We start from the raw sequence: 27,684 nt of genomic DNA, 5'->3' as shown, positions 1-27,684 counted from the left end.
ATGCCCCAGACTGACAGGAGTGAAGCTGAGCTGCCAGGGGCTGTTTGGGGCCGGTCCGTGCAAGCAACGTGCAGACAATGGCTGCCAGGGACACGGGCATTTAGCGGGCAGCTGACTATACACTCGCTGGGCTGTTTGTCAAAGTAGATATTAGGAATAACTTTGCTTTTTGAGACGCTGGAAGCACAGAAGGAAAGCTCCCGTAAAGCCGTATCCAGAAGGTTTGCTATGGGCGTGCCTAGGTTTTGTCCAATGACAAGGCCATAGCTTATTGCAACTGAGCCAATCAACAGACAGAAAAGGTTGTATATAAGGAGAAGTGGAGTTGAGCGAGAGTTGTGTTTTATCATTTCCGGAAAAAAGATAGACCGAGAATCTGCCATGGCTGAAGCCGCCGAATCCGCGCCCGCTCCTCCCCCGGCTGAGCCCGCGGCCAAGAAAAAGAAGCAGCAGCCCAAGAAAGCAGCGGGGGCCGCTAAGTCCGCCAAGAAGCCGTCGTCTGGGCCCAGTGTGTCCGAGCAGATCGTCACAGCCGTGTCCGCTTCCAAGGAGCGCAGCGGGGTGTCTCTGGCAGCGCTCAAGAAGACTCTGGCTGCGGGAGGCTACGATGTGGACAAGAACAACAGCCGCCTCAAGCTGGCTCTCAAGGCTCTGGTCACGAAGGAGACCCTGCTCCAAGTCAAAGGCAGTGGAGCCTCCGGTTCCTTCAAGCTCAACAAGAAGCAGCTGCAGAGCAAGGACAAGGCCGCCGCCAAGAAGAAGGCGCCGCTAGCAGCGGCCAAAGCCAAGAAACCAGCGGCAGCAGCCAAGAAGGCGCCAAAGTCTCCGAAAAAGCCCAAGAAAGTCTCCGCAGCCGCCAAGAGCCCGAAGAAGCTCAAGAAACCCGCAAAGGCGGCGCTAGCAGCAAAGAGCCCGAAAAAAAACAAAGCTGCCAAGCCCAAGAAGGCCACCAAGAGCCCCGCAAAAAAGACCGCCGTCAAGCCCAAAGCTGCTGCTGCCAAAAGCCCAGCAAAGGCCAAAGCGGCCAAAGCCAAAGTGGTCAAAACCAAGAAAGCCGCCCCCAAGAAGAAATGAGCGAGCGAGCGAGCGAACCACTGCCCAATTCAACCAAAGGCTCTTTTAAGAGCCACCACATCCCCCTGAAAGAGCAGCTTGTTGTCCTATAGCGACTCTCCTCTGCTTCTGCCTACCTACTAGCTTTCTTACGAACACGACTATCCATCCGGCTCGTAGTGGTAGTTAGTAGTTAGTAGTTAGTAGTAGTAGTAGTAGTAGTAGTATCTCTTCTCCGTTAATAATCTTGACAGGCTCTCGTTGTCAGGAAAAAAGCGTCTTTGGGGACAAACGTGCGCTGAATTACACGCACCGCTGGTGCACTTGTTGCCACTTGGATCCTGTGCTGCGAAAATGCCCCAGTAAGTAACAATGTGGCAAAGTGCTAGTGAAATCTTTCTAGAGAAGTAACAAACGGGTGAAAGAGGCAGAATAACAATGAACCTCAGCTGAGAGGCTCATTGGGGTGCCGCTGGGAAGGGGCTGCAAGCGGTTGGCGAGAAAGGAGTAGACGTAGCGGTTTGCTTTTGCCGCAAGCGTTGATAATAAATCAATAAGAACCTGGATGAGTCAATGGACCGGCGGAGGCGATTAGGTAGCATAGAATTTCATCATGGCGGAATGCTGGAGAGAGAGAGAGAGAGAGAACGATATGACACTGGCCTGTAACCAGTTGAAGGCAAACATTTTTGGCGGGCTGTTCGACATTAACAGCAGCCGTGTTGAGTTCATCTTCACATGCCAGCCGCTAGGGGAAAGGGGGGGGGGGTGTCAGTCATCGCAGTTCCCTATCAGGTCGAGTCATTCTGTATATGAAGGGGGACGAGAGCGCGAGCCTGCATCTTTCAAAGAAATCTTTGCGAGTAGAAGAATCATGTCTGGAAGAGGCAAGGGCGGAAAGGGTCTGGGCAAAGGAGGCGCTAAGCGCCACAGGAAGGTGCTGCGGGATAACATCCAGGGCATCACCAAGCCCGCCATCCGCCGCCTGGCACGCAGAGGGGGAGTCAAGCGCATCTCCGGCCTCATCTACGAGGAGACTCGCGGGGTGCTGAAAGTGTTCCTGGAGAACGTTATCCGGGACGCGGTCACCTACACCGAGCACGCCAAGAGGAAGACCGTCACCGCTATGGATGTGGTGTATGCTCTGAAGCGCCAGGGACGCACTCTGTACGGATTCGGAGGTTAAAGGCTCGCTTCTGTTTCCTCATCAAAACGGCCCTTTTAAGGGCCACCCACCTATTCCACAAAAGCGCTGGATCTCTCCTTCCAATAGGTTACATCCCCTTCTACTAATCCTAAATCTTTCACCAAAAGCTCCAAGAGGGAACACGTATTGCCTTACACGGAGCAGCAGCAGCAGCAGACGGTCTCTACTATGAAGCCTGACTCGATCTGCCGTCAAAAGAAATAACCAATCGAAGTCTTAGAAAGCGGAGCCCTCTAGAAACTTGATTCATCGCAATACCGAAGCCGCTTTATTTGAAATAAAAAATATATCTCTCTTTGGAGGCCATTTGTTTCACACGGCAGCCTTTCCTAACTGAATGGAGGTCCTAACGGATTTCATGGCCGACTTGAGACTAAAAAAAAATAGACGTATCCCCCCCCCCTTTTTTTTTTTGTGTGTACCTATTTTATGAATAAACTTCATTTTTAGGAGGCCTCTGTCCAATACAAGCAGCGTGTGAAGATTTGCGCGCGGTAATGACGAGAAGTGCACAACTCCCTACTCTACCTCGAGTGTTTTGGATACATTTATCTTTGCGTTGAAATGGCAATTATTTTTCAGGAGCAAACCAGGTTTTTGTGTGTGTGTATACAAACACACACACACACACACACACACAGGTGAAGCATATGGAGGTGATTGTAAGTTGCACCAATGGATAGTGGAGAACAGCAGGTGCGGCTCTTGTAGAGAGAAAGTGGGTGGCTCTGAAAAGAGCCTTTGGGTTGGTGGGCCAGGGAATGGGGAGAGAGAGAGAGATTACTTGGCGCTGGTGTACTTGGTGACGGCCTTGGTGCCCTCGGACACGGCGTGCTTGGCCAGCTCCCCAGGCAGCAACAGGCGGACTGCGGTCTGGATCTCCCGGGAGGTGATGGTGGAGCGCTTGTTGTAGTGAGCCAGGCGGGAGGCTTCCCCTGCGATGCGCTCGAACACATCGTTGACGAAGGAGTTCATGATGCTCATGGCCTTGGAAGAGATGCCGGTATCGGGGTGCACCTGTTTCAGCACTTTGTAGACGTAGATGGCGTAGCTCTCCTTCCTGCTCTTCCTACGCTTCTTGCCATCCTTCTTCTGGGTTTTAGTCACGGCTTTCTTGGAGCCCTTCTTTGGGGCTGGAGCAGATTTGGCGGGTTCAGGCATGTTTCGCAAGTGACAGAGTCTGCACGCAAACAATAAGTCGCTCCTCCGGCTGCAGCTCCTCTTATACCCTGCCCATGCAAATAAGGCCGGGCATTGTCACTGATTCCCATTGGCTGGCTCTGATCGACGACGTCTTGGCCCACGTTTGCGCCCCGACGATTGGTGAGAAGCAAAGCTCGTGTTTCGTTGGCTGCAATCAATCCTAGCCAATCAACGAAGACACGTACGGTCCCGGCTGCCTATAAGAAGCAAAGTGCGCGCTCCAAAGGATCATCGTTGAGTCATTTTGCGTCGAACGACAGGCTTGCAATTATGTCAGGAAGAGGCAAACAAGGCGGCAAGACCCGGGCTAAGGCCAAGACTCGCTCATCTCGGGCCGGCCTTCAGTTCCCAGTCGGCCGTGTTCACCGGCTGCTCAGGAAAGGCAATTATGCCGAGCGGGTGGGAGCCGGAGCACCGGTCTACCTTGCAGCAGTGCTCGAGTATCTGACCGCCGAGATCCTCGAGTTGGCCGGCAACGCTGCCCGGGATAACAAGAAGACTCGGATCATCCCCAGGCACCTGCAGCTCGCCGTGCGCAACGACGAGGAGCTCAACAAACTGCTCGGAGGGGTCACCATCGCCCAGGGCGGTGTCCTGCCCAACATCCAGTCTGTGCTGCTCCCCAAGAAAACCGAGAGCGCCAAATCTGCCAAGAGCAAGTGAGCAGCTGCTGCTGCTGCCGCCGCCCAAACAACTACCAACCCAAAGGCTCTTTTCAGAGCCACCCACTCCATCTAAACAGCGCTGTGTATAGCTTTGTGTGTGTCTGACTAAATAGTGAGAAGAAATCGTGAAAGGGAAGAAGTTTCTCCTCTTTACACTGGTTTCCCCTCACTTGATTGCCAGGGAGTTGTTGATGATGATGATGATGATGATGGTGGAGAGAGGCAAGTCTTTTGCAGAGCATTGCTCTTTCTTTAAACCTCCTATTACAGGATGAACCCCCCTCATGGGTGTGATGAGAGATGGGTGTTTTGAGTGGAGGGATTGAGAAACTCCAGTCTTCTCAGTGTGAGTGCAATGAATGCATTTGTGGTGGCAAGAAAATCATAATATTAATTAAAAAAAAAAAAAAAAAAGGTTAAAACTGTCAGCAGCAGCAGCACAACTTGATGCAAGGACAACATTTGGCCTTAGCTGAACGAATTGACGTGTGTCCGCTGGAAGCCACAGCAGATGGATGGGAGGGAGGGAGCAGCCAGTCAGCCGGCGCTGCTCGAGCTTCGTTTCTTTTGAGAGCATGAGGCGATAGAGCCACGCGAAGGATTGAAATGTTTCAAGTAAAAGGGATGTGTGGGACTGCTAGCAGGTAATGGTGTGTGTTGCTATGGCTTCTAATAGAAGACCTACCGGTATGTGAAAGGCTAAGAGCGGAGTCATTTGGGGGGGGGGGGGGGGGGGGGGGTGGGAAATGAAAAGGCAGCACAAGCACAGCTGATTGTCAGAGAGTGTTGGTGGCTCTGAAAAGAGCCTTTGTGTGGGTGAGCGAGTGATGGGGAAGGAGAGATCTAAGCCCTCTCTCCTCGGATCCTGCGGGCCAGCTGGATGTCCTTGGGCATGATGGTGACCCTCTTGGCGTGGATGGCGCACAGGTTGGTGTCCTCGAAGAGCCCCACCAGATAAGCCTCGCTGGCCTCCTGCAGAGCCATGACGGCTGAGCTCTGGAAGCGGAGATCGGTCTTGAAGTCCTGGGCGATCTCCCGGACCAGCCGCTGGAAAGGCAGTTTGCGGATGAGCAGCTCGGTGGATTTCTGGTAACGGCGGATTTCCCGGAGAGCCACGGTGCCTGGGCGATAGCGATGGGGTTTCTTGACGCCGCCGGTGGCCGGGGCGCTCTTGCGGGCTGCCTTGGTGGCCAACTGCTTGCGGGGAGCCTTCCCGCCGGTGGATTTGCGGGCGGTCTGCTTGGTACGAGCCATTAGCACAACAGTAAGCTGCTTCTCGCTACTACGAAATAGCGCTTCAACGGCCGATTCCTCCTATTTATTCCAAGCGCCTCAATGCCATTGGCTCTTTCATATACACACGCCCTCTTTATTCATTTCTGATTGGTTGTGACCGTTTCAAAATGCCCGCCAAAAAAAAAAAAAAAAAAAGGGACACATTTCTATGGAGGTACTGCATTTCTTTTTGTTTTTCTTTCTTTGCATAGTTCTTTGTTTCCTGCATTTTTCGTCAAATTCAGCCACAGACGTTCCACGGTGTTTCGTCCGTTCCGTTTCTTTCAGGCCTACCAGCGAACATTGGAGTGGGGGGTGCGGTATTGATGTCACGTGTGGGGGTGGGGCACTGAGCTGCTGCAGATGGGAACAGGCTCATCTTTCGATCGCTTCCCAGTACAAAGAAATTGGCGGTTATGTGATAGAGAACAGCTCATTTCCCTAACATTTGTTACAGCCCTACCCACAGCCGCTGCTAGACTTGCGCTTTAACAGGTGGAGCAGGGGAAGCCAAGTGCGGGCGGGTAAATGTTTCAAGTGGCGATGGAATTCCAAAGATGGATTTGGATTTAGAGGCACCCTTAAAACATGTAACTGGCACCCTTAAAACATGTAACTGTGCAATAAGCCACTCAATGGCCATATTCGTGCACTACTTTGTCTTCGCAGCTTTGCAGCGTCTCCCCTTTCCCATGAGGGAGTAACTGCAGCGGAATGTAATCCCGTCCAAAGCTGCAGGTGAAGCCGAGAGAGAGAGGGCGAAAGAAAGAAAGAGAGAGAGAGGGCGAGAGAAAGAAAGAAAGAGAGAGGGCGAGAGAAAGAAAGAAAGAAAGAAAGAAAGAAAGAAAGAAAGAAAGAAAGAAAGAAAGAGAAAAGGCCCATAAGAGTTTAAAATAGCCCGCTGTAACGCTCTGGCAGCAGAATGAATTGAAGGGCGGAATGCCAGAGGCAAAACAAAAAAGTGAAATCGTTGAATAGCGGTATGTAAATTGGCACGATAGATTTGGCGGGCACACTTTGAAAGGAACAGCCATTTCGACGCTCAAAGCGCATGTTAGGAATGGCTACTGGCGGCTCACGTTTAACCAATCACCAGTTAGCCCATGTTTTCCGGAGAATGCGGGGTGAGTTTGCAGTTCCCTTTCAGGTCGTGTCAGTCTGTATATGAAGGGGGGGCGAGAGCGCGGCCCTGCATAAGTTAAAGCAATCTTTGAGCGTAGAATCATGTCTGGAAGAGGCAAGGGCGGAAAGGGTCTGGGCAAAGGAGGCGCCAAGCGCCACAGGAAGGTGCTGCGGGATAACATCCAGGGCATCACCAAGCCCGCCATCCGCCGCCTGGCACGCAGAGGGGGAGTCAAGCGCATCTCCGGCCTCATCTACGAGGAGACTCGCGGGGTCTTGAAAGTGTTCCTGGAGAACGTTATCCGGGACGCCGTCACCTACACCGAGCACGCCAAGAGGAAGACCGTCACCGCTATGGATGTGGTGTATGCTCTGAAGCGCCAGGGACGCACTCTGTACGGATTCGGGGGTTAAAGCCTCGCTTCTGTCTCTTTATCAAAACGGCCCTTTTAAGGGCCACCCACCTATTCCTTCAAAAGGCTGCATCCGTCTATTTAGATCTATTGCTAGAAGTTGTATCATCGTTAACCGCTTGTACAAGAGTCGGTGCCACCCGCATGTGTTCTACAGTGGCTGCTATAGTACCCAGTGGATGGGGAAATAAGGCTGCTTTGCTCATAATGAGGGAGGAGAGACACAGGCCAATCGCTATGGATGTGGTGTATGCTCTGAAGCGCCAGGGACGCGCACCCTGTACGGATTCGGGGCTTAAAGGCTCGCTTCGGTTTACTCCTCAAAACGGCCCTTTTAAGGGCCACCCCACTATTTCATTGGAGGAAAAAAAAAAAAAAAAACTGTAGCCACTCTGTTCTCTCTTGGAACGTTCCCCCCCACACCTCCTCTTTACAACGGTTCTTAGAAGAGCCAGGGTCTTATACAGAGGTCAGTTAACCCTTTCCCGGCCAACCGTTTGGTCCTAGAGGCCAACATCTACTGCCAAGCCGTTTTTTTTTTTTTTAGACCTTTTCTACTTTCACTGTAAAAGACAAGGAAAGGCAAACAAAAAATACAATCCCATTTTTAATGAAAAAGAAACCCATCTCCAATATACTTTCATAAAAAAAAAAAGGTGTACCGTTTTTAGAAGAAACCTGACTGTATGCAGTGAAATTCGCCCTTCATTTACTGCTGTGGATAGAAATGATCAGACGGTCCCTAACTGCTGGACAGGGAAACAATCATACTTATGAACAGCAGGGGGAGCCCCGCTTACTTCCCAGCCATGCAGAACTCAAGCAGCTTTGTTTGTTTCCCTGTAGAGCAGTCGGCCACTGTGTAGAGATTTGTATTGGATTTTATTTTTGCATGAGTGACTGGGATTATGCACGAGTGAGTGGGATCATACATCCTTACTGTTAACATTTTAACAACCAGAGTGACAGTTATCTGGTGACCCGATGTGGCCAACTTTGAAAGCATAAATTGTTTGTTTTATTAGCGGGGTTCTTCTCCAGGGGGGTAGGCGAGGGGTAGTTGAAAAGTGCCAATAGGGAGGGGTACCAGGAAAGGAAAATCAAGGTAAGTATGCAGCAATTTTCCCATTTATTTCTGTAGAACCATCTGAAAACATCTGAACTTGTGAAATGTGTTTTGAAGGTGAAAAAAAAGGTCGCGTAACAGAAGTACCAGAAACCTTAAACAGAAAAGGTTGAGCCACAGCAAAAAAAAAGTGTTCCCGAAAACTACCGTCTCTGGTAGCAGAAGCTGACACCTAAAGGGAAAGCCATAGTCGGCAGGAATATGATCTGTGCGGGAAACCCCAATAAACGGCACATTGATTTCCTGTTTCAGCATTTTAAGCAGAATGGCATTTATTTTGCCCTATGCAACCCCTTCAGGTGACTGCTTTCTGGATATAGATTCTATTATCGGGTTGTCCGAGGCCATGGCAAGCATGCAAACTGCATATTGTGTGGATGTCAAGCAAGTACCAGGTCCGTTGCCCCTTTTTGGATCTGCCAAAGTTGCCCCCGGATTGAAAGTGGCAACTAAAGGCTGCCCGTAGTCGGCAGGATTCGAACCTGCGCGGGGAGACCCCAATGGATTTCTAGTCCATCGCCTTAACCACTCGGCCACGACTACTAGTTGCCCTTTAGGCTGCAGACCAAAGTTGCACGACACTGTAACTTTCGGCTTGAAGGGCAGTATTGGATGCAATTGGCTTGCAATATAGGCAGATCCAAGTTCCGACCAACCGAGTTTGCAGAATGTACCCAGAAGCTGTGCCGCATGCATCTAGTCCCCGGATCAACTTGTACTGTGAGCTATCTTCCATAACCCTGTATTCCCTCGCTTGCTTAAAAGCCATCTCTAACCCCTTCCTTGTTCACCTTCCAAACGTTTTTTTTTCCCCAGTTCAGTTGTTTTCAGATTGATCCCTAGAAATAAAGACTTTTTTCCCCAATCATTTATTTATTTATTTATTTTTTTAATTTTTTTTTTTTTGTACTATTTTTTCCCCCCAAAATCCAAGTTTAAAGTGTAATGTTCCTGTCTGTGGTGTCTGTGGGAGTCTGGCAGCTCAGTAATTCAGGCGCAGACTCTAAACTGTTACAATTTTGCAACATTTAGTTGAAACATTTCTCAGCATCATCTCTGGAGTATTAGCAACTATTGTATCAATTCCAACAGCTGCCTGTAACGAAACTCAGAGATTCTGCTCAGTAGGGACAAATATAAGAAATATATCAACTAAATGTATCAATTTTGAACAGTTTACAGGGTCGGTGTTTATAAAAACGGTGACGCGTATCAATTAGAAAGTAATTGGAAAACGTCATCATTTCTGGCGCTCTATCGGAAAACAACTAGTTGTTTGAAGATGAACCACCCCTTTAAGCTATCTAATGTATCAGCCTGTACAACTGATTCAGGGAGAGAATTATATTTAGGCGGAACCTCTTTTCTTGTAATCGTAATGGGCGACCTTGCGTCAGCTGGAAAGACTTACTGGTGAGTAGAGAGCATTAGAGAGATTTTTTCATATGGTCCCCTTATATATGTATACATAGTTATCATATCAAGCCTTATGCGCCTCTTCTCCAACGTGAACAACCCCGTCTTGGCCAGTCTTTCCTCATAGCTAAGAATTTCCATAACTTTTACCGGCTTAGTTGCCCTTCTTTTTAGCCTCTCTGATACAATAATGTCCTGTTTGAGCACTGGAGGACAAAACTGTACGGCATATTCGAGACGTGGGCCTTACCAGTGCTCCATACAGTGGAACAATGACCCCTTCCTGCGTGAATCAATGCCCCTTTTAACACAGCTCAAGACCTTATTTGCCCTTGATGCTGCTGACTGGCATTGCTTGCTACAGCCAAGTTTGTCATCTACAAGGACTCCAAGGTCCTTTTCCATAATGGATTTGCCCAGTGCAGTCCCACATTAAGGGTATACGTGGCTTAGATATTTTTACATCCCAAGTGCATGGCTTTCCATTTATCAACATTAAATTGCGTTTGCCGCTTAGCTGCCAGATTACCAGTTTGCCAAGATCCTGTTGCAAGGATGCCGCATCCTAGATGGAATTAATTGGGCTGGATAGTTTTGCGTCATCTGCAAACACAGGTAAATTACTTACAATACCCTGCCCTAAGTCATAAATGAACAAGTTAAACAAAAGTGGATCCAATGCCGAGCCCCGAGGGACCCCACTAAAAACCTTAATCCAAGTAGGGGAATGTACCATTAACTACCTCCCTCTTGTATTCCCACAGTCAGCTTTTGCTAAGCAGATATTTGGGGCATCCTTAGTTTAGACAGTGGATTCCTTGCTTCTCCTTTTGAAGATGTTTGGTAACTGTCAAAAGGGCCCATCTCTTTCGGGGCTATTTGGTTGCCAGCAGAATTTGAGCCACAACAAAGATGTTTATTGTGCATTTTGCTCTGGGGGGCCACAAAACCCAAAGAGATGTCTTCAACACCGGTTCTCGTAGCAATAAACCCGTAGTTATCAGTAGGGATGTAGCGAACCGCCGCCGATGTGTTCGCGAACGCCGTTCGCGAACACCGGCAAAATTTGCGAACTGTTCGCGAACTGTTCGCGAACTTCGATCATCCGAAAATCGTTCGATTCGAACGATCGAAGGATTTTAATCGTTCGATCGAACGATTTTCGTTCGAATCGAACGAAAATCGTTCGATTTTAGCGATCGAATGGTCGAATGGGCGACCGATTTTGACGCGAACGCCTATTGGCGAACGTCGCGCGACGTTCGCGAACTTGCGGCGGACGCGAACAGTCGAAGTTCGCGCGAACTAGTTCGCCGGCGAACAGTTCGCTACATCCTAGTTATCAGGATTATCGCCTGCTCGGGGGAGACTCCGGTGGGTTTTAAATCCATTGCCTTAAGACAGTACTCGGCCACTGCTACAGCACGCCTGCGGGTCATGTCTTTGCATGAATCCCGTGGGAGCTAGCCAAACTGAGCAACTGGGCTCGGCTGCAACTCTGTGCTATATGTGTACATGTCATGTGATTCAGCTGCAACAACACATCTGATTCGGTCATGGATGTATACAACCCAGAGAACTCCATTTTGGGCTTGAACCACAAGATTCTCAGTTAACAGCAGAATGTGCTAACTGTTTCATCTAAAGTGACTTTTGGGCTGGTTCTGAAACTTCATTTGTGCTGCACATCACAAAACAACAGGTTCCACCGAGATTTGAACTCGGATCACTGGATTCAAAGTCCAGAGGGCTAACCATTACACCATGGAACCAGCAGCTATGGGGATAGCCTCTGATGCAGCCAACTAGACCGTAAAAGCTATTAATGAATGGGGGAGGGAAAAAAAAAAAAAACAGTAAATGAATAACAGGGCAGTATTTGTTGTGTGTCCAGAAGCAAGGTAGGGCTTAATGGGGTTTGATATTGCTCCAACTTGCAGTGCAGCAGTAAAGAGTGACTGAATCTTATCAGAGCACAAGTCACATGGCTGAGGGCACCTAAGGAACTAACAACATGTCTAGCCCCATGTCCGAATTCAAAATGAAAGAAACAGTGAGAGCAGAAAACGGGATGTTTTTTAAAGTAATGAAGATATAATGTACTGTTGTGCTGCACTGTTAAAACTGACATGGTAGCTTCAGCAACTCTACAAAAGTTGGTATAAACAAGCTGCTGTGTAGCCAAGGGGGCAGCCATTCAAAGCTGAAGAAGGTGAAAAGGCGCAGGATGCACAGCAGGTAACAGAGGGGCTATGCAGTATACAACGGGATTCTTCAGAACTGATTTGTTTTCCATTGGGTACCCTTTGCTTGAATGGCTGCCTCCATGGCTACATAGAAGTTTGTTTATATCAACTATAGTCGTGTTTCTGAAGCAAACACACCAGTTTTACCAGTGCAGGACACAACAGTACATTATATTGGCATTCCTTTAAAACACTTTCCGTTTTTGGTGGTACTGTACCTTTAAATCTGAAAAAAAAAAAAAAAATCAGTGCAACGCAGGATTCTGCAGAAGGAGCACTATGCATTGTGATGTAGTTTGATATCGAGTTGTTGTGTTTTAAAGGCACCTTAAATTAAACCTCTCTAGAACGGAAATGGTTCTCTTTGCTCCGACTGACATCATTAACATCCGGAAGTACCCATCACAGCTAACAATTCCACTATCACCCCAGGCCCGGTCCCTTGAGGTTATCCTAGATTCTGCCCTGTCCTTCACTCCTCATATCCAGTCACTTATTAAATCATGTCACTTCCACCTACGGAACATATCCAAAATATGATCATCGATCACCCAAGATGCTGCCAAAATTCTTATGCACTCTCTCGTCATATCACGTTTAGACTACTGTGACTCTCTTTTAATTGCCCTTCCCCTCCAGAGACTGTCACCTCTCCAGTCCATAACGAAAACTGCCGTGAGGCTCATAGACCTCAGCAACCGCTCCTCCTCTGCCAGTCCCTACACTGGCTTCCGCTACCTTTCAGAATCAAATTCAAATCAATGACCCTGACATCCCAAGCACTTCATAACTCTGCCCCACCCTACATCTCTGAACTCATCTCTATATATATATATACTCCCCCAACGGCTTATTACGCTCCTCTACTGACCTGCGACTCAACTCTTCTCTCATTACCTCCTCACATGCTCGCATTCAAGACTTTGCAAGGGCTGCACCCCTCCTCTGGAACTCCCTCCCACGCTCTGTCCGACTTTCTCCCAACCTTTCTGCTTTCAAAAGATCTCTTAAAATGCCCTTCTTTCGAGAAGCCTATTCTCACTCTGCTTAACTACCAAATGCAATACCACATACAGCAGTTCAACTCTCACTCACTTAATTCTGATCTTTCCCACACCCACACCTTGGTGTCTTATTCCCTTCCCTTAAGATTGTAAGCTTTTTTTGCACAGGGCCTTCCTCACCTTTTGTACCAGTACTGGTTGTGATGAATTGCATACATGTGATTTAGTTGTAGAAGCACATTTACTTTACAGCGCTGCAAAATATGCTGGCACTATATAAATGAATGTTAATAATAATAATAATAATAATAATAATAATGATAATAATAATAATATAGTATAGGTAAATCTAAAAACTGGACTTGCTGAGTAATCAATGAAGACATTTCACTACTCATCCGAGCAAGTACAGTTGTTTTTAGATTTACCTATACTAGATATTATTATTAGTAGTAGTAGTAGTAGTAGTAGTAGTAGTAGTAGTAGTAGTAGTAGTAGTAGTAGTAGTAGTAGTAGTAGTAGTAGTAGTAGTAGTAGTAGTAGTAGTAGTAGTAGTAGTAATATGACCTGGATGAATGAAAATATTCATACTACTACTACTACTACTACTACTACTACTACTACTACTACTACTACTACTACTAATAATAATAATAATAATAATAATAATAATTCTGTTATGGGAAAACACTTTTTTTTTACAGTCATGTAATATTACGTAAAATAGTCATTCAGGGTTATTTGTTAGCTCCTGTATTGGTCGATAAGCCTGCTGGAAGCTCATTTTGGTTGCATAAAAAGAAAAAAAAAAAAACAGAGAGAGAGATGCCCTGCCAAAACATTCCCCCACGCCAGGGATTCAAACAGAAGCAGCATCTTTGAAGGCACTGGGGGCAACATCAAAGGGGTTGGTGAGCAACATTTCGCTCATGAGCCACTGGTTGAGGATCACTGCCCCAGAACAAATGGAGCTGGCAGATCATAGATCTGGTTCTTAAGAGGAATACTCTTCTAGCAGTTTATTTGCAGCAATCTGTATGAGACACATCTGTTGGATAATGACTTCCAGGCAGTGACTGTAAGAGCACAGTAATTGCTGAAAGGGTGTGATGATGATGATTGATGATGATTGATGATGATTGATGATTGATGATTGATGATGATTGATGATGATTGATGATGATGATGATGATGATGATGATGATGATGATGATGATGATGATGATGATGATGATGATGATGATGATGATGATGATGATGATGATGATGATGATGATGATGATGATGATGATGATGATGATGATGATGATTACACAGCCAAACATCCTTGATTCCGTTTAGGCAAATGTTACAATCGACTTTGCTTCCTAGCAGTGCCCTAGGATGGCACAGGGACCTATTGGTGCTGCTGCTGATAGTGGATCTCATGACAAACTACAATGCACACTGCTGGCTCCCACTTGCATGAAGGCTGCAGTCACTGGATTACAGCAGCGTTGGGTTTCTGTGCTACTTTTGCCGCAGTGCAAAGCCCAGGGATTTCTTGTGTAGCTTCCAAACCCCTCACTGTCTCGCTGATGTCTTAGCCCATAACCTTTTCTCTGTCCGGGAAAAGGGCTGGAAGAAACAGACGAAAATGAGAGCGTCAAACGAAAGATTTCAGTGACGATGCCCCAGACTGACAGGAGTGAAGCTGAGCTGCCAGGGGCTGTTTGGGGCCGGTCCGTGCAAGCAACGTGCAGACAATGGCTGCCAGGGACACGGGCATTTAGCGGGCAGCTGACTATACACTCGCTGGGCTGTTTGTCAAAGTAGATATTAGGAATAACTTTGCTTTTTGAGACGCTGGAAGCACAGAAGGAAAGCTCCCGTAAAGCCGTATCCAGAAGGTTTGCTATGGGCGTGCCTAGGTTTTGTCCAATGACAAGGCCATAGCTTATTGCAACTGAGCCAATCAACAGACAGAAAAGGTTGTATATAAGGAGAAGTGGAGTTGAGCGAGAGTTGTGTTTTATCATTTCCGGAAAAAAGATAGACCGAGAATCTGCCATGGCTGAAGCCGCCGAATCCGCGCCCGCTCCTCCCCCGGCTGAGCCCGCGGCCAAGAAAAAGAAGCAGCAGCCCAAGAAAGCAGCGGGGGCCGCTAAGTCCGCCAAGAAGCCGTCGTCTGGGCCCAGTGTGTCCGAGCAGATCGTCACAGCCGTGTCCGCTTCCAAGGAGCGCAGCGGGGTGTCTCTGGCAGCGCTCAAGAAGACTCTGGCTGCGGGAGGCTACGATGTGGACAAGAACAACAGCCGCCTCAAGCTGGCTCTCAAGGCTCTGGTCACGAAGGAGACCCTGCTCCAAGTCAAAGGCAGTGGAGCCTCCGGTTCCTTCAAGCTCAACAAGAAGCAGCTGCAGAGCAAGGACAAGGCCGCCGCCAAGAAGAAGGCGCCGCTAGCAGCGGCCAAAGCCAAGAAACCAGCGGCAGCAGCCAAGAAGGCGCCAAAGTCTCCGAAAAAGCCCAAGAAAGTCTCCGCAGCCGCCAAGAGCCCGAAGAAGCTCAAGAAACCCGCAAAGGCGGCGCTAGCAGCAAAGAGCCCGAAAAAAAACAAAGCTGCCAAGCCCAAGAAGGCCACCAAGAGCCCCGCAAAAAAGACCGCCGTCAAGCCCAAAGCTGCTGCTGCCAAAAGCCCAGCAAAGGCCAAAGCGGCCAAAGCCAAAGTGGTCAAAACCAAGAAAGCCGCCCCCAAGAAGAAATGAGCGAGCGAGCGAGCGAACCACTGCCCAATTCAACCAAAGGCTCTTTTAAGAGCCACCACATCCCCCTGAAAGAGCAGCTTGTTGTCCTATAGCGACTCTCCTCTGCTTCTGCCTACCTACTAGCTTTCTTACGAACACGACTATCCATCCGGCTCGTAGTGGTAGTTAGTAGTTAGTAGTTAGTAGTAGTAGTAGTAGTAGTATCTCTTCTCCGTTAATAATCTTGACAGGCTCTCGTTGTCAGGAAAAAAGCGTCTTTGGGGACAAACGTGCGCTGAATTACACGCACTGCTGGTGCACTTGTTGCCACTTGGATCCTGTGCTGCGAAAATGCCCCAGTAAGTAACAATGTGGCAAAGTGCTAGTGAAATCTTTCTAGAGAAGTAACAAACGGGTGAAAGAGGCAGAATAACAATGAACCTCAGCTGAGAGGCTCATTGGGGTGCCGCTGGGAAGGGGCTGCAAGCGGTTGGCGAGAAAGGAGTAGACGTAGCGGTTTGCTTTTGCCGCAAGCGTTGATAATAAATCAATAAGAACCTGGATGAGTCAATGGACCGGCGGAGGCGATTAGGTAGCATAGAATTTCATCATGGCGGAATGCTGGAGAGAGAGAGAGAGAGAACGATATGACACTGGCCTGTAACCAGTTGAAGGCAAACATTTTTGGCGGGCTGTTCGACATTAACAGCAGCCGTGTTGAGTTCATCTTCACATGCCAGCCGCTAGGGGAAAGGGGGGGGGGGTGTCAGTCATCGCAGTTCCCTATCAGGTCGAGTCATTCTGTATATGAAGGGGGACGAGAGCGCGAGCCTGCATCTTTCAAAGAAATCTTTGCGAGTAGAAGAATCATGTCTGGAAGAGGCAAGGGCGGAAAGGGTCTGGGCAAAGGAGGCGCTAAGCGCCACAGGAAGGTGCTGCGGGATAACATCCAGGGCATCACCAAGCCCGCCATCCGCCGCCTGGCACGCAGAGGGGGAGTCAAGCGCATCTCCGGCCTCATCTACGAGGAGACTCGCGGGGTGCTGAAAGTGTTCCTGGAGAACGTTATCCGGGACGCGGTCACCTACACCGAGCACGCCAAGAGGAAGACCGTCACCGCTATGGATGTGGTGTATGCTCTGAAGCGCCAGGGACGCACTCTGTACGGATTCGGAGGTTAAAGGCTCGCTTCTGTTTCCTCATCAAAACGGCCCTTTTAAGGGCCACCCACCTATTCCACAAAAGCGCTGGATCTCTCCTTCCAATAGGTTACATCCCCTTCTACTAATCCTAAATCTTTCACCAAAAGCTCCAAGAGGGAACACGTATTGCCTTACACGGAGCAGCAGCAGCAGCAGACGGTCTCTACTATGAAGCCTGACTCGATCTGCCGTCAAAAGAAATAACCAATCGAAGTCTTAGAAAGCGGAGCCCTCTAGAAACTTGATTCATCGCAATACCGAAGCCGCTTTATTTGAAATAAAAAATATATCTCTCTTTGGAGGCCATTTGTTTCACACGGCAGCCTTTCCTAACTGAATGGAGGTCCTAACGGATTTCATGGCCGACTTGAGACTAAAAAAAAATAGACGTATCCCCCCCCCCTTTTTTTTTTTGTGTGTACCTATTTTATGAATAAACTTCATTTTTAGGAGGCCTCTGTCCAATACAAGCAGCGTGTGAAGATTTGCGCGCGGTAATGACGAGAAGTGCACAACTCCCTACTCTACCTCGAGTGTTTTGGATACATTTATCTTTGCGTTGAAATGGCAATTATTTTTCAGGAGCAAACCAGGTTTTTGTGTGTGTGTATACAAACACACACACACACACACACACACACAGGTGAAGCATATGGAGGTGATTGTAAGTTGCACCAATGGATAGTGGAGAACAGCAGGTGCGGCTCTTGTAGAGAGAAAGTGGGTGGCTCTGAAAAGAGCCTTTGGGTTGGTGGGCCAGGGAATGGGGAGAGAGAGAGAGATTACTTGGCGCTGGTGTACTTGGTGACGGCCTTGGTGCCCTCGGACACGGCGTGCTTGGCCAGCTCCCCAGGCAGCAACAGGCGGACTGCGGTCTGGATCTCCCGGGAGGTGATGGTGGAGCGCTTGTTGTAGTGAGCCAGGCGGGAGGCTTCCCCTGCGATGCGCTCGAACACATCGTTGACGAAGGAGTTCATGATGCTCATGGCCTTGGAAGAGATGCCGGTATCGGGGTGCACCTGTTTCAGCACTTTGTAGACGTAGATGGCGTAGCTCTCCTTCCTGCTCTTCCTACGCTTCTTGCCATCCTTCTTCTGGGTTTTAGTCACGGCTTTCTTGGAGCCCTTCTTTGGGGCTGGAGCAGATTTGGCGGGTTCAGGCATGTTTCGCAAGTGACAGAGTCTGCACGCAAACAATAAGTCGCTCCTCCGGCTGCAGCTCCTCTTATACCCTGCCCATGCAAATAAGGCCGGGCATTGTCACTGATTCCCATTGGCTGGCTCTGATCGACGACGTCTTGGCCCACGTTTGCGCCCCGACGATTGGTGAGAAGCAAAGCTCGTGTTTCGTTGGCTGCAATCAATCCTAGCCAATCAACGAAGACACGTACGGTCCCGGCTGCCTATAAGAAGCAAAGTGCGCGCTCCAAAGGATCATCGTTGAGTCATTTTGCGTCGAACGACAGGCTTGCAATTATGTCAGGAAGAGGCAAACAAGGCGGCAAGACCCGGGCTAAGGCCAAGACTCGCTCATCTCGGGCCGGCCTTCAGTTCCCAGTCGGCCGTGTTCACCGGCTGCTCAGGAAAGGCAATTATGCCGAGCGGGTGGGAGCCGGAGCACCGGTCTACCTTGCAGCAGTGCTCGAGTATCTGACCGCCGAGATCCTCGAGTTGGCCGGCAACGCTGCCCGGGATAACAAGAAGACTCGGATCATCCCCAGGCACCTGCAGCTCGCCGTGCGCAACGACGAGGAGCTCAACAAACTGCTCGGAGGGGTCACCATCGCCCAGGGCGGTGTCCTGCCCAACATCCAGTCTGTGCTGCTCCCCAAGAAAACCGAGAGCGCCAAATCTGCCAAGAGCAAGTGAGCAGCTGCTGCTGCTGCCGCCGCCCAAACAACTACCAACCCAAAGGCTCTTTTCAGAGCCACCCACTCCATCTAAACAGCGCTGTGTATAGCTTTGTGTGTGTCTGACTAAATAGTGAGAAGAAATCGTGAAAGGGAAGAAGTTTCTCCTCTTTACACTGGTTTCCCCTCACTTGATTGCCAGGGAGTTGTTGATGATGATGATGATGATGATGATGATGGTGGAGAGAGGCAAGTCTTTTGCAGAGCATTGCTCTTTCTTTAAACCTCCTATTACAGGATGAACCCCCCTCATGGGTGTGATGAGAGATGGGTGTTTTGAGTGGAGGGATTGAGAAACTCCAGTCTTCTCAGTGTGAGTGCAATGAATGCATTTGTGGTGGCAAGAAAATCATAATATTAATTAAAAAAAAAAAAAAAAAAGGTTAAAACTGTCAGCAGCAGCAGCACAACTTGATGCAAGGACAACATTTGGCCTTAGCTGAACGAATTGACGTGTGTCCGCTGGAAGCCACAGCAGATGGATGGGAGGGAGGGAGCAGCCAGTCAGCCGGCGCTGCTCGAGCTTCGTTTCTTTTGAGAGCATGAGGCGATAGAGCCACGCGAAGGATTGAAATGTTTCAAGTAAAAGGGATGTGTGGGACTGCTAGCAGGTAATGGTGTGTGTTGCTATGGCTTCTAATAGAAGACCTACCGGTATGTGAAAGGCTAAGAGCGGAGTCATTTGGGGGGGGGGGGGGGGTGGGAAATGAAAAGGCAGCACAAGCACAGCTGATTGTCAGAGAGTGTTGGTGGCTCTGAAAAGAGCCTTTGTGTGGGTGAGCGAGTGATGGGGAAGGAGAGATCTAAGCCCTCTCTCCTCGGATCCTGCGGGCCAGCTGGATGTCCTTGGGCATGATGGTGACCCTCTTGGCGTGGATGGCGCACAGGTTGGTGTCCTCGAAGAGCCCCACCAGATAAGCCTCGCTGGCCTCCTGCAGAGCCATGACGGCTGAGCTCTGGAAGCGGAGATCGGTCTTGAAGTCCTGGGCGATCTCCCGGACCAGCCGCTGGAAAGGCAGTTTGCGGATGAGCAGCTCGGTGGATTTCTGGTAACGGCGGATTTCCCGGAGAGCCACGGTGCCTGGGCGATAGCGATGGGGTTTCTTGACGCCGCCGGTGGCCGGGGCGCTCTTGCGGGCTGCCTTGGTGGCCAACTGCTTGCGGGGAGCCTTCCCGCCGGTGGATTTGCGGGCGGTCTGCTTGGTACGAGCCATTAGCACAACAGTAAGCTGCTTCTCGCTACTACGAAATAGCGCTTCAACGGCCGATTCCTCCTATTTATTCCAAGCGCCTCAATGCCATTGGCTCTTTCATATACACACGCCCTCTTTATTCATTTCTGATTGGTTGTGACCGTTTCAAAATGCCCGCCAAAAAAAAAAAAAAAAAAGGGACACATTTCTATGGAGGTACTGCATTTCTTTTTGTTTTTCTTTCTTTGCATAGTTCTTTGTTTCCTGCATTTTTCGTCAAATTCAGCCACAGACGTTCCACGGTGTTTCGTCCGTTCCGTTTCTTTCAGGCCTACCAGCGAACATTGGAGTGGGGGGTGCGGTATTGATGTCACGTGTGGGGGTGGGGCACTGAGCTGCTGCAGATGGGAACAGGCTCATCTTTCGATCGCTTCCCAGTACAAAGAAATTGGCGGTTATGTGATAGAGAACAGCTCATTTCCCTAACATTTGTTACAGCCCTACCCACAGCCGCTGCTAGACTTGCGCTTTAACAGGTGGAGCAGGGGAAGCCAAGTGCGGGCGGGTAAATGTTTCAAGTGGCGATGGAATTCCAAAGATGGATTTGGATTTAGAGGCACCCTTAAAACATGTAACTGGCACCCTTAAAACATGTAACTGTGCAATAAGCCACTCAATGGCCATATTCGTGCACTACTTTGTCTTCGCAGCTTTGCAGCGTCTCCCCTTTCCCATGAGGGAGTAACTGCAGCGGAATGTAATCCCGTCCAAAGCTGCAGGTGAAGCCGAGAGAGAGAGGGCGAAAGAAAGAAAGAGAGAGAGAGGGCGAGAGAAAGAAAGAAAGAGAGAGGGCGAGAGAAAGAAAGAAAGAAAGAAAGAAAGAAAGAAAGAAAGAAAGAAAGAAAGAAAGAAAGAGAAAAGGCCCATAAGAGTTTAAAATAGCCCGCTGTAACGCTCTGGCAGCAGAATGAATTGAAGGGCGGAATGCCAGAGGCAAAACAAAAAAGTGAAATCGTTGAATAGCGGTATGTAAATTGGCACGATAGATTTGGCGGGCACACTTTGAAAGGAACAGCCATTTCGACGCTCAAAGCGCATGTTAGGAATGGCTACTGGCGGCTCACGTTTAACCAATCACCAGTTAGCCCATGTTTTCCGGAGAATGCGGGGTGAGTTTGCAGTTCCCTTTCAGGTCGTGTCAGTCTGTATATGAAGGGGGGCGAGAGCGCGGCCCTGCATAAGTTAAAGCAATCTTTGAGCGTAGAATCATGTCTGGAAGAGGCAAGGGCGGAAAGGGTCTGGGCAAAGGAGGCGCCAAGCGCCACAGGAAGGTGCTGCGGGATAACATCCAGGGCATCACCAAGCCCGCCATCCGCCGCCTGGCACGCAGAGGGGGAGTCAAGCGCATCTCCGGCCTCATCTACGAGGAGACTCGCGGGGTCTTGAAAGTGTTCCTGGAGAACGTTATCCGGGACGCCGTCACCTACACCGAGCACGCCAAGAGGAAGACCGTCACCGCTATGGATGTGGTGTATGCTCTGAAGCGCCAGGGACGCACTCTGTACGGATTCGGGGGTTAAAGCCTCGCTTCTGTCTCTTTATCAAAACGGCCCTTTTAAGGGCCACCCACCTATTCCTTCAAAAGGCTGCATCCGTCTATTTAGATCTATTGCTAGAAGTTGTATCATCGTTAACCGCTTGTACAAGAGTCGGTGCCACCCGCATGTGTTCTACAGTGGCTGCTATAGTACCCAGTGGATGGGGAAATAAGGCTGCTTTGCTCATAATGAGGGAGGAGAGACACAGGCCAATCGCTATGGATGTGGTGTATGCTCTGAAGCGCCAGGGACGCGCACCCTGTACGGATTCGGGGCTTAAAGGCTCGCTTCGGTTTACTCCTCAAAACGGCCCTTTTAAGGGCCACCCCACTATTTCATTGGAGGAAAAAAAAAAAAAAAAAACTGTAGCCACTCTGTTCTCTCTTGGAACGTTCCCCCCACACCTCCTCTTTACAACGGTTCTTAGAAGAGCCAGGGTCTTATACAGAGGTCAGTTAACCCTTTCCCGGCCAACCGTTTGGTCCTAGAGGCCAACATCTACTGCCAAGCCGTTTTTTTTTTTTTAGACCTTTTCTACTTTCACTGTAAAAGACAAGGAAAGGCAAACAAAAAATACAATCCCATTTTTAATGAAAAAGAAACCCATCTCCAATATACTTTCATAAAAAAAAAAGGTGTACCGTTTTTAGAAGAAACCTGACTGTATGCAGTGAAATTCGCCCTTCATTTACTGCTGTGGATAGAAATGATCAGACGGTCCCTAACTGCTGGACAGGGAAACAATCATACTTATGAACAGCAGGGGGAGCCCCGCTTACTTCCCAGCCATGCAGAACTCAAGCAGCTTTGTTTGTTTCCCTGTAGAGCAGTCGGCCACTGTGTAGAGATTTGTATTGGATTTTATTTTTGCATGAGTGACTGGGATTATGCACGAGTGAGTGGGATCATACATCCTTACTGTTAACATTTTAACAACCAGAGTGACAGTTATCTGGTGACCCGATGTGGCCAACTTTGAAAGCATAAATTGTTTGTTTTATTAGCGGGGTTCTTCTCCAGGGGGGTAGGCGAGGGGTAGTTGAAAAGTGCCAATAGGGAGGGGTACCAGGAAAGGAAAATCAAGGTAAGTATGCAGCAATTTTCCCATTTATTTCTGTAGAACCATCTGAAAACATCTGAACTTGTGAAATGTGTTTTGAAGGTGAAAAAAAAGGTCGCGTAACAGAAGTACCAGAAACCTTAAACAGAAAAGGTTGAGCCACAGCAAAAAAAAGTGTTCCCGAAAACTACCGTCTCTGGTAGCAGAAGCTGACACCTAAAGGGAAAGCCATAGTCGGCAGGAATATGATCTGTGCGGGAAACCCCAATAAACGGCACATTGATTTCCTGTTTCAGCATTTTAAGCAGAATGGCATTTATTTTGCCCTATGCAACCCCTTCAGGTGACTGCTTTCTGGATATAGATTCTATTATCGGGTTGTCCGAGGCCATGGCAAGCATGCAAACTGCATATTGTGTGGATGTCAAGCAAGTACCAGGTCCGTTGCCCCTTTTTGGATCTGCCAAAGTTGCCCCCGGATTGAAAGTGGCAACTAAAGGCTGCCCGTAGTCGGCAGGATTCGAACCTGCGCGGGGAGACCCCAATGGATTTCTAGTCCATCGCCTTAACCACTCGGCCACGACTACTAGTTGCCCTTTAGGCTGCAGACCAAAGTTGCACGACACTGTAACTTTCGGCTTGAAGGGCAGTATTGGATGCAATTGGCTTGCAATATAGGCAGATCCAAGTTCCGACCAACCGAGTTTGCAGAATGTACCCAGAAGCTGTGCCGCATGCATCTAGTCCCCGGATCAACTTGTACTGTGAGCTATCTTCCATAACCCTGTATTCCCTCGCTTGCTTAAAAGCCATCTCTAACCCCTTCCTTGTTCACCTTCCAAACGTTTTTTTTTCCCCAGTTCAGTTGTTTTCAGATTGATCCCTAGAAATAAAGACTTTTTTCCCCAATCATTTATTTATTTATTTTTTTTTTTTAATTTTTTTTTTTTGTACTATTTTTTCCCCCCAAAATCCAAGTTTAAAGTGTAATGTTCCTGTCTGTGGTGTCTGTGGGAGTCTGGCAGCTCAGTAATTCAGGCGCAGACTCTAAACTGTTACAATTTTGCAACATTTAGTTGAAACATTTCTCAGCATCATCTCTGGAGTATTAGCAACTATTGTATCAATTCCAACAGCTGCCTGTAACGAAACTCAGAGATTCTGCTCAGTAGGGACAAATATAAGAAATATATCAACTAAATGTATCAATTTTGAACAGTTTACAGGGTCGGTGTTTATAAAAACGGTGACGCGTATCAATTAGAAAGTAATTGGAAAACGTCATCATTTCTGGCGCTCTATCGGAAAACAACTAGTTGTTTGAAGATGAACCACCCCTTTAAGCTATCTAATGTATCAGCCTGTACAACTGATTCAGGGAGAGAATTATATTTAGGCGGAACCTCTTTTCTTGTAATCGTAATGGGCGACCTTGCGTCAGCTGGAAAGACTTACTGGTGAGTAGAGAGCATTAGAGAGATTTTTTCATATGGTCCCCTTATATATGTATACATAGTTATCATATCAAGCCTTATGCGCCTCTTCTCCAACGTGAACAACCCCGTCTTGGCCAGTCTTTCCTCATAGCTAAGAATTTCCATAACTTTTACCGGCTTAGTTGCCCTTCTTTTTAGCCTCTCTGATACAATAATGTCCTGTTTGAGCACTGGAGGACAAAACTGTACGGCATATTCGAGACGTGGGCCTTACCAGTGCTCCATACAGTGGAACAATGACCCCTTCCTGCGTGAATCAATGCCCCTTTTAACACAGCTCAAGACCTTATTTGCCCTTGATGCTGCTGACTGGCATTGCTTGCTACAGCCAAGTTTGTCATCTACAAGGACTCCAAGGTCCTTTTCCATAATGGATTTGCCCAGTGCAGTCCCACATTAAGGGTATACGTGGCTTAGATATTTTTACATCCCAAGTGCATGGCTTTCCATTTATCAACATTAAATTGCGTTTGCCGCTTAGCTGCCAGATTACCAGTTTGCCAAGATCCTGTTGCAAGGATGCCGCATCCTAGATGGAATTAATTGGGCTGGATAGTTTTGCGTCATCTGCAAACACAGGTAAATTACTTACAATACCCTGCCCTAAGTCATAAATGAACAAGTTAAACAAAAGTGGATCCAATGCCGAGCCCCGAGGGACCCCACTAAAAACCTTAATCCAAGTAGGGGAATGTACCATTAACTACCTCCCTCTTGTATTCCCACAGTCAGCTTTTGCTAAGCAGATATTTGGGGCATCCTTAGTTTAGACAGTGGATTCCTTGCTTCTCCTTTTGAAGATGTTTGGTAACTGTCAAAAGGGCCCATCTCTTTCGGGGCTATTTGGTTGCCAGCAGAATTTGAGCCACAACAAAGATGTTTATTGTGCATTTTGCTCTGGGGGGCCACAAAACCCAAAGAGATGTCTTCAACACCGGTTCTCGTAGCAATAAACCCGTAGTTATCAGGATTATCGCCTGCTCGGGGAGACTCCGGTGGGTTTTAAATCCATTGCCTTAAGACAGTACTCGGCCACTGCTACAGCACGCCTGCGGGTCATGTCTTTGCATGAATCCCGTGGGAGCTAGCCAAACTGAGCAACTGGGCTCGGCTGCAACTCTGTGCTATATGTGTACATGTCATGTGATTCAGCTGCAACAACACATCTGATTCGGTCATGGATGTATACAACCCAGAGAACTCCATTTTGGGCTTGAACCACAAGATTCTCAGTTAACAGCAGAATGTGCTAACTGTTTCATCTAAAGTGACTTTTGGGCTGGTTCTGAAACTTCATTTGTGCTGCACATCACAAAACAACAGGTTCCACCGAGATTTGAACTCGGATCACTGGATTCAAAGTCCAGAGGGCTAACCATTACACCATGGAACCAGCAGCTATGGGGATAGCCTCTGATGCAGCCAACTAGACCGTAAAAGCTATTAATGAATGGGGGAGGGAAAAAAAAAAAAACAGTAAATGAATAACAGGGCAGTATTTGTTGTGTGTCCAGAAGCAAGGTAGGGCTTAATGGGGTTTGATATTGCTCCAACTTGCAGTGCAGCAGTAAAGAGTGACTGAATCTTATCAGAGCACAAGTCACATGGCTGAGGGCACCTAAGGAACTAACAACATGTCTAGCCCCATGTCCGAATTCAAAATGAAAGAAACAGTGAGAGCAGAAAACGGGATGTTTTTTAAAGTAATGAAGATATAATGTACTGTTGTGCTGCACTGTTAAAACTGACATGGTAGCTTCAGCAACTCTACAAAAGTTGGTATAAACAAGCTGCTGTGTAGCCAAGGGGGCAGCCATTCAAAGCTGAAGAAGGTGAAAAGGCGCAGGATGCACAGCAGGTAACAGAGGGGCTATGCAGTATACAACGGGATTCTTCAGAACTGATTTGTTTTCCATTGGGTACCCTTTGCTTGAATGGCTGCCTCCATGGCTACATAGAAGTTTGTTTATATCAACTATAGTCGTGTTTCTGAAGCAAACACACCAGTTTTACCAGTGCAGGACACAACAGTACATTATATTGGCATTCCTTTAAAACACTTTCCGTTTTTGGTGGTACTGTACCTTTAAATCTGAAAAAAAAAAAAAAATCAGTGCAACGCAGGATTCTGCAGAAGGAGCACTATGCATTGTGATGTAGTTTGATATCGAGTTGTTGTGTTTTAAAGGCACCTTAAATTAAACCTCTCTAGAACGGAAATGGTTCTCTTTGCTCCGACTGACATCATTAACATCCGGAAGTACCCATCACAGCTAACAATTCCACTATCACCCCAGGCCCGGTCCCTTGAGGTTATCCTAGATTCTGCCCTGTCCTTCACTCCTCATATCCAGTCACTTATTAAATCATGTCACTTCCACCTACGGAACATATCCAAAATATGATCATCGATCACCCAAGATGCTGCCAAAATTCTTATGCACTCTCTCGTCATATCACGTTTAGACTACTGTGACTCTCTTTTAATTGCCCTTCCCCTCCAGAGACTGTCACCTCTCCAGTCCATAACGAAAACTGCCGTGAGGCTCATAGACCTCAGCAACCGCTCCTCCTCTGCCAGTCCCTACACTGGCTTCCGCTACCTTTCAGAATCAAATTCAAATCAATGACCCTGACATCCCAAGCACTTCATAACTCTGCCCCACCCTACATCTCTGAACTCATCTCTATATATATATATACTCCCCCAACGGCTTATTACGCTCCTCTACTGACCTGCGACTCAACTCTTCTCTCATTACCTCCTCACATGCTCGCATTCAAGACTTTGCAAGGGCTGCACCCCTCCTCTGGAACTCCCTCCCACGCTCTGTCCGACTTTCTCCCAACCTTTCTGCTTTCAAAAGATCTCTTAAAATGCCCTTCTTTCGAGAAGCCTATTCTCACTCTGCTTAACTACCAAATGCAATACCACATACAGCAGTTCAACTCTCACTCACTTAATTCTGATCTTTCCCACACCCACACCTTGGTGTCTTATTCCCTTCCCTTAAGATTGTAAGCTTTTTTTGCACAGGGCCTTCCTCACCTTTTGTACCAGTACTGGTTGTGATGAATTGCATACATGTGATTTAGTTGTAGAAGCACATTTACTTTACAGCGCTGCAAAATATGCTGGCACTATATAAATGAATGTTAATAATAATAATAATAATAATAATGATAATAATAATAATATAGTATAGGTAAATCTAAAAACTGGACTTGCTGAGTAATCAATGAAGACATTTCACTACTCATCCGAGCAAGTACAGTTGTTTTTAGATTTACCTATACTAGATATTATTATTATTATTAGTAGTAGTAGTAGTAGTAGTAGTAGTAGTAGTAGTAGTAGTAGTAGTAGTAGTAGTAGTAGTAGTAGTAGTAGTAGTAGTAGTAGTAGTAGTAGTAGTAGTAGTAATATGACCTGGATGAATGAAAATATTCATACTACTACTACTACTACTACTACTACTACTACTACTACTACTACTACTACTACTACTACTACTACTACTACTACTACTACTACTAATAATAATAATAATAATAATAATTCTGTTATGGGAAAACACTTTTTTTTTACAGTCATGTAATATTACGTAAAATAGTCATTCAGGGTTATTTGTTAGCTCCTGTATTGGTCGATAAGCCTGCTGGAAGCTCATTTTGGTTGCATAAAAAGAAAAAAAAAAACAGAGAGAGAGATGCCCTGCCAAAACATTCCCCCACGCCAGGGATTCAAACAGAAGCAGCATCTTTGAAGGCACTG

At 47.7% G+C, this 27,684-nt stretch overlaps 10 protein-coding genes and 4 non-coding genes across 14 annotated transcripts; 8 read left to right on the top strand and 6 right to left on the bottom strand.

The window, feature by feature from the left end:
- Nucleotides 1-335: 335 nt before the first annotated feature.
- LOC121402241 (histone H1A-like) lies at nt 336-1,132 on the top strand. The gene has a single exon (XM_041588840.1). It carries the CDS (start codon nt 382-384, stop codon nt 1,072-1,074), a length of 693 nt encoding a protein of 230 aa, XP_041444774.1. The 5' UTR covers nt 336-381; the 3' UTR covers nt 1,075-1,132.
- Nucleotides 1,133-1,369: 237 nt separating this feature from the next.
- Nucleotides 1,370-2,286, top strand: LOC121402243 (histone H4-like). The gene has a single exon (XM_041588842.1). It carries the CDS (start codon nt 1,667-1,669, stop codon nt 2,237-2,239), a length of 573 nt encoding a protein of 190 aa, XP_041444776.1. The 5' UTR covers nt 1,370-1,666; the 3' UTR covers nt 2,240-2,286.
- A 695-nt stretch (nt 2,287-2,981) lies between these two features.
- Nucleotides 2,982-3,421, bottom strand: LOC121402247 (histone H2B 1.1). Its single transcript, XM_041588847.1, has one exon. The coding sequence runs from the start codon at nt 3,419-3,421 to the stop codon at nt 3,041-3,043; it is 381 nt and encodes a 126-aa protein (XP_041444781.1). The 3' UTR covers nt 2,982-3,040.
- A 312-nt stretch (nt 3,422-3,733) lies between these two features.
- Nucleotides 3,734-4,189, top strand: LOC121402245 (histone H2A type 1). The gene has a single exon (XM_041588845.1). The coding sequence runs from the start codon at nt 3,734-3,736 to the stop codon at nt 4,124-4,126; it is 393 nt and encodes a 130-aa protein (XP_041444779.1). The 3' UTR covers nt 4,127-4,189.
- A 2,384-nt stretch (nt 4,190-6,573) lies between these two features.
- LOC121402250 (histone H4) lies at nt 6,574-6,986 on the top strand. The gene has a single exon (XM_041588850.1). It carries the CDS (start codon nt 6,628-6,630, stop codon nt 6,937-6,939), a length of 312 nt encoding a protein of 103 aa, XP_041444784.1. The 5' UTR covers nt 6,574-6,627; the 3' UTR covers nt 6,940-6,986.
- A 1,539-nt stretch (nt 6,987-8,525) lies between these two features.
- trnas-aga lies at nt 8,526-8,607 on the bottom strand. The gene has a single exon. It is a non-coding gene; the product is annotated as a tRNA-Ser (tRNA).
- Nucleotides 8,608-11,180: 2,573 nt separating this feature from the next.
- On the bottom strand, nt 11,181-11,252 carry trnaq-uug. Its single transcript has one exon. It is a non-coding gene; the product is annotated as a tRNA-Gln (tRNA).
- Nucleotides 11,253-14,326: 3,074 nt separating this feature from the next.
- On the top strand, nt 14,327-15,530 carry LOC121402230 (histone H1A-like). Its single transcript, XM_041588826.1, has one exon. It carries the CDS (start codon nt 14,780-14,782, stop codon nt 15,470-15,472), a length of 693 nt encoding a protein of 230 aa, XP_041444760.1. The 5' UTR covers nt 14,327-14,779; the 3' UTR covers nt 15,473-15,530.
- Nucleotides 15,531-15,685: 155 nt separating this feature from the next.
- LOC121402232 (histone H4-like) lies at nt 15,686-16,679 on the top strand. The gene has a single exon (XM_041588827.1). It carries the CDS (start codon nt 16,099-16,101, stop codon nt 16,630-16,632), a length of 534 nt encoding a protein of 177 aa, XP_041444761.1. The 5' UTR covers nt 15,686-16,098; the 3' UTR covers nt 16,633-16,679.
- Nucleotides 16,680-17,376: 697 nt separating this feature from the next.
- On the bottom strand, nt 17,377-17,816 carry LOC121402236 (histone H2B 1.1). Its single transcript, XM_041588831.1, has one exon. The coding sequence runs from the start codon at nt 17,814-17,816 to the stop codon at nt 17,436-17,438; it is 381 nt and encodes a 126-aa protein (XP_041444765.1). The 3' UTR covers nt 17,377-17,435.
- Nucleotides 17,817-18,128: 312 nt separating this feature from the next.
- On the top strand, nt 18,129-18,584 carry LOC121402234 (histone H2A type 1). The gene has a single exon (XM_041588829.1). It carries the CDS (start codon nt 18,129-18,131, stop codon nt 18,519-18,521), a length of 393 nt encoding a protein of 130 aa, XP_041444763.1. The 3' UTR covers nt 18,522-18,584.
- A 2,071-nt stretch (nt 18,585-20,655) lies between these two features.
- LOC121402239 (histone H4) lies at nt 20,656-21,382 on the top strand. Its single transcript, XM_041588834.1, has one exon. The coding sequence runs from the start codon at nt 21,024-21,026 to the stop codon at nt 21,333-21,335; it is 312 nt and encodes a 103-aa protein (XP_041444768.1). The 5' UTR covers nt 20,656-21,023; the 3' UTR covers nt 21,336-21,382.
- A 1,536-nt stretch (nt 21,383-22,918) lies between these two features.
- On the bottom strand, nt 22,919-23,000 carry trnas-aga. The gene has a single exon. It is a non-coding gene; the product is annotated as a tRNA-Ser (tRNA).
- A 2,230-nt stretch (nt 23,001-25,230) lies between these two features.
- Nucleotides 25,231-25,302, bottom strand: trnaq-uug. The gene has a single exon. It is a non-coding gene; the product is annotated as a tRNA-Gln (tRNA).
- Between the last annotated feature and the right edge of the window lie 2,382 nt (nt 25,303-27,684).

This window comes from Xenopus laevis, chromosome 3S (assembly GCF_017654675.1).
Source record: "Xenopus laevis strain J_2021 chromosome 3S, Xenopus_laevis_v10.1, whole genome shotgun sequence".
In the NCBI taxonomy this organism is placed as follows: domain Eukaryota; kingdom Metazoa; phylum Chordata; class Amphibia; order Anura; family Pipidae; genus Xenopus; species Xenopus laevis.
Note: the sequence above shows the minus strand (reverse complement) of the source record. Positions and strands in the feature narration are given on the sequence as shown.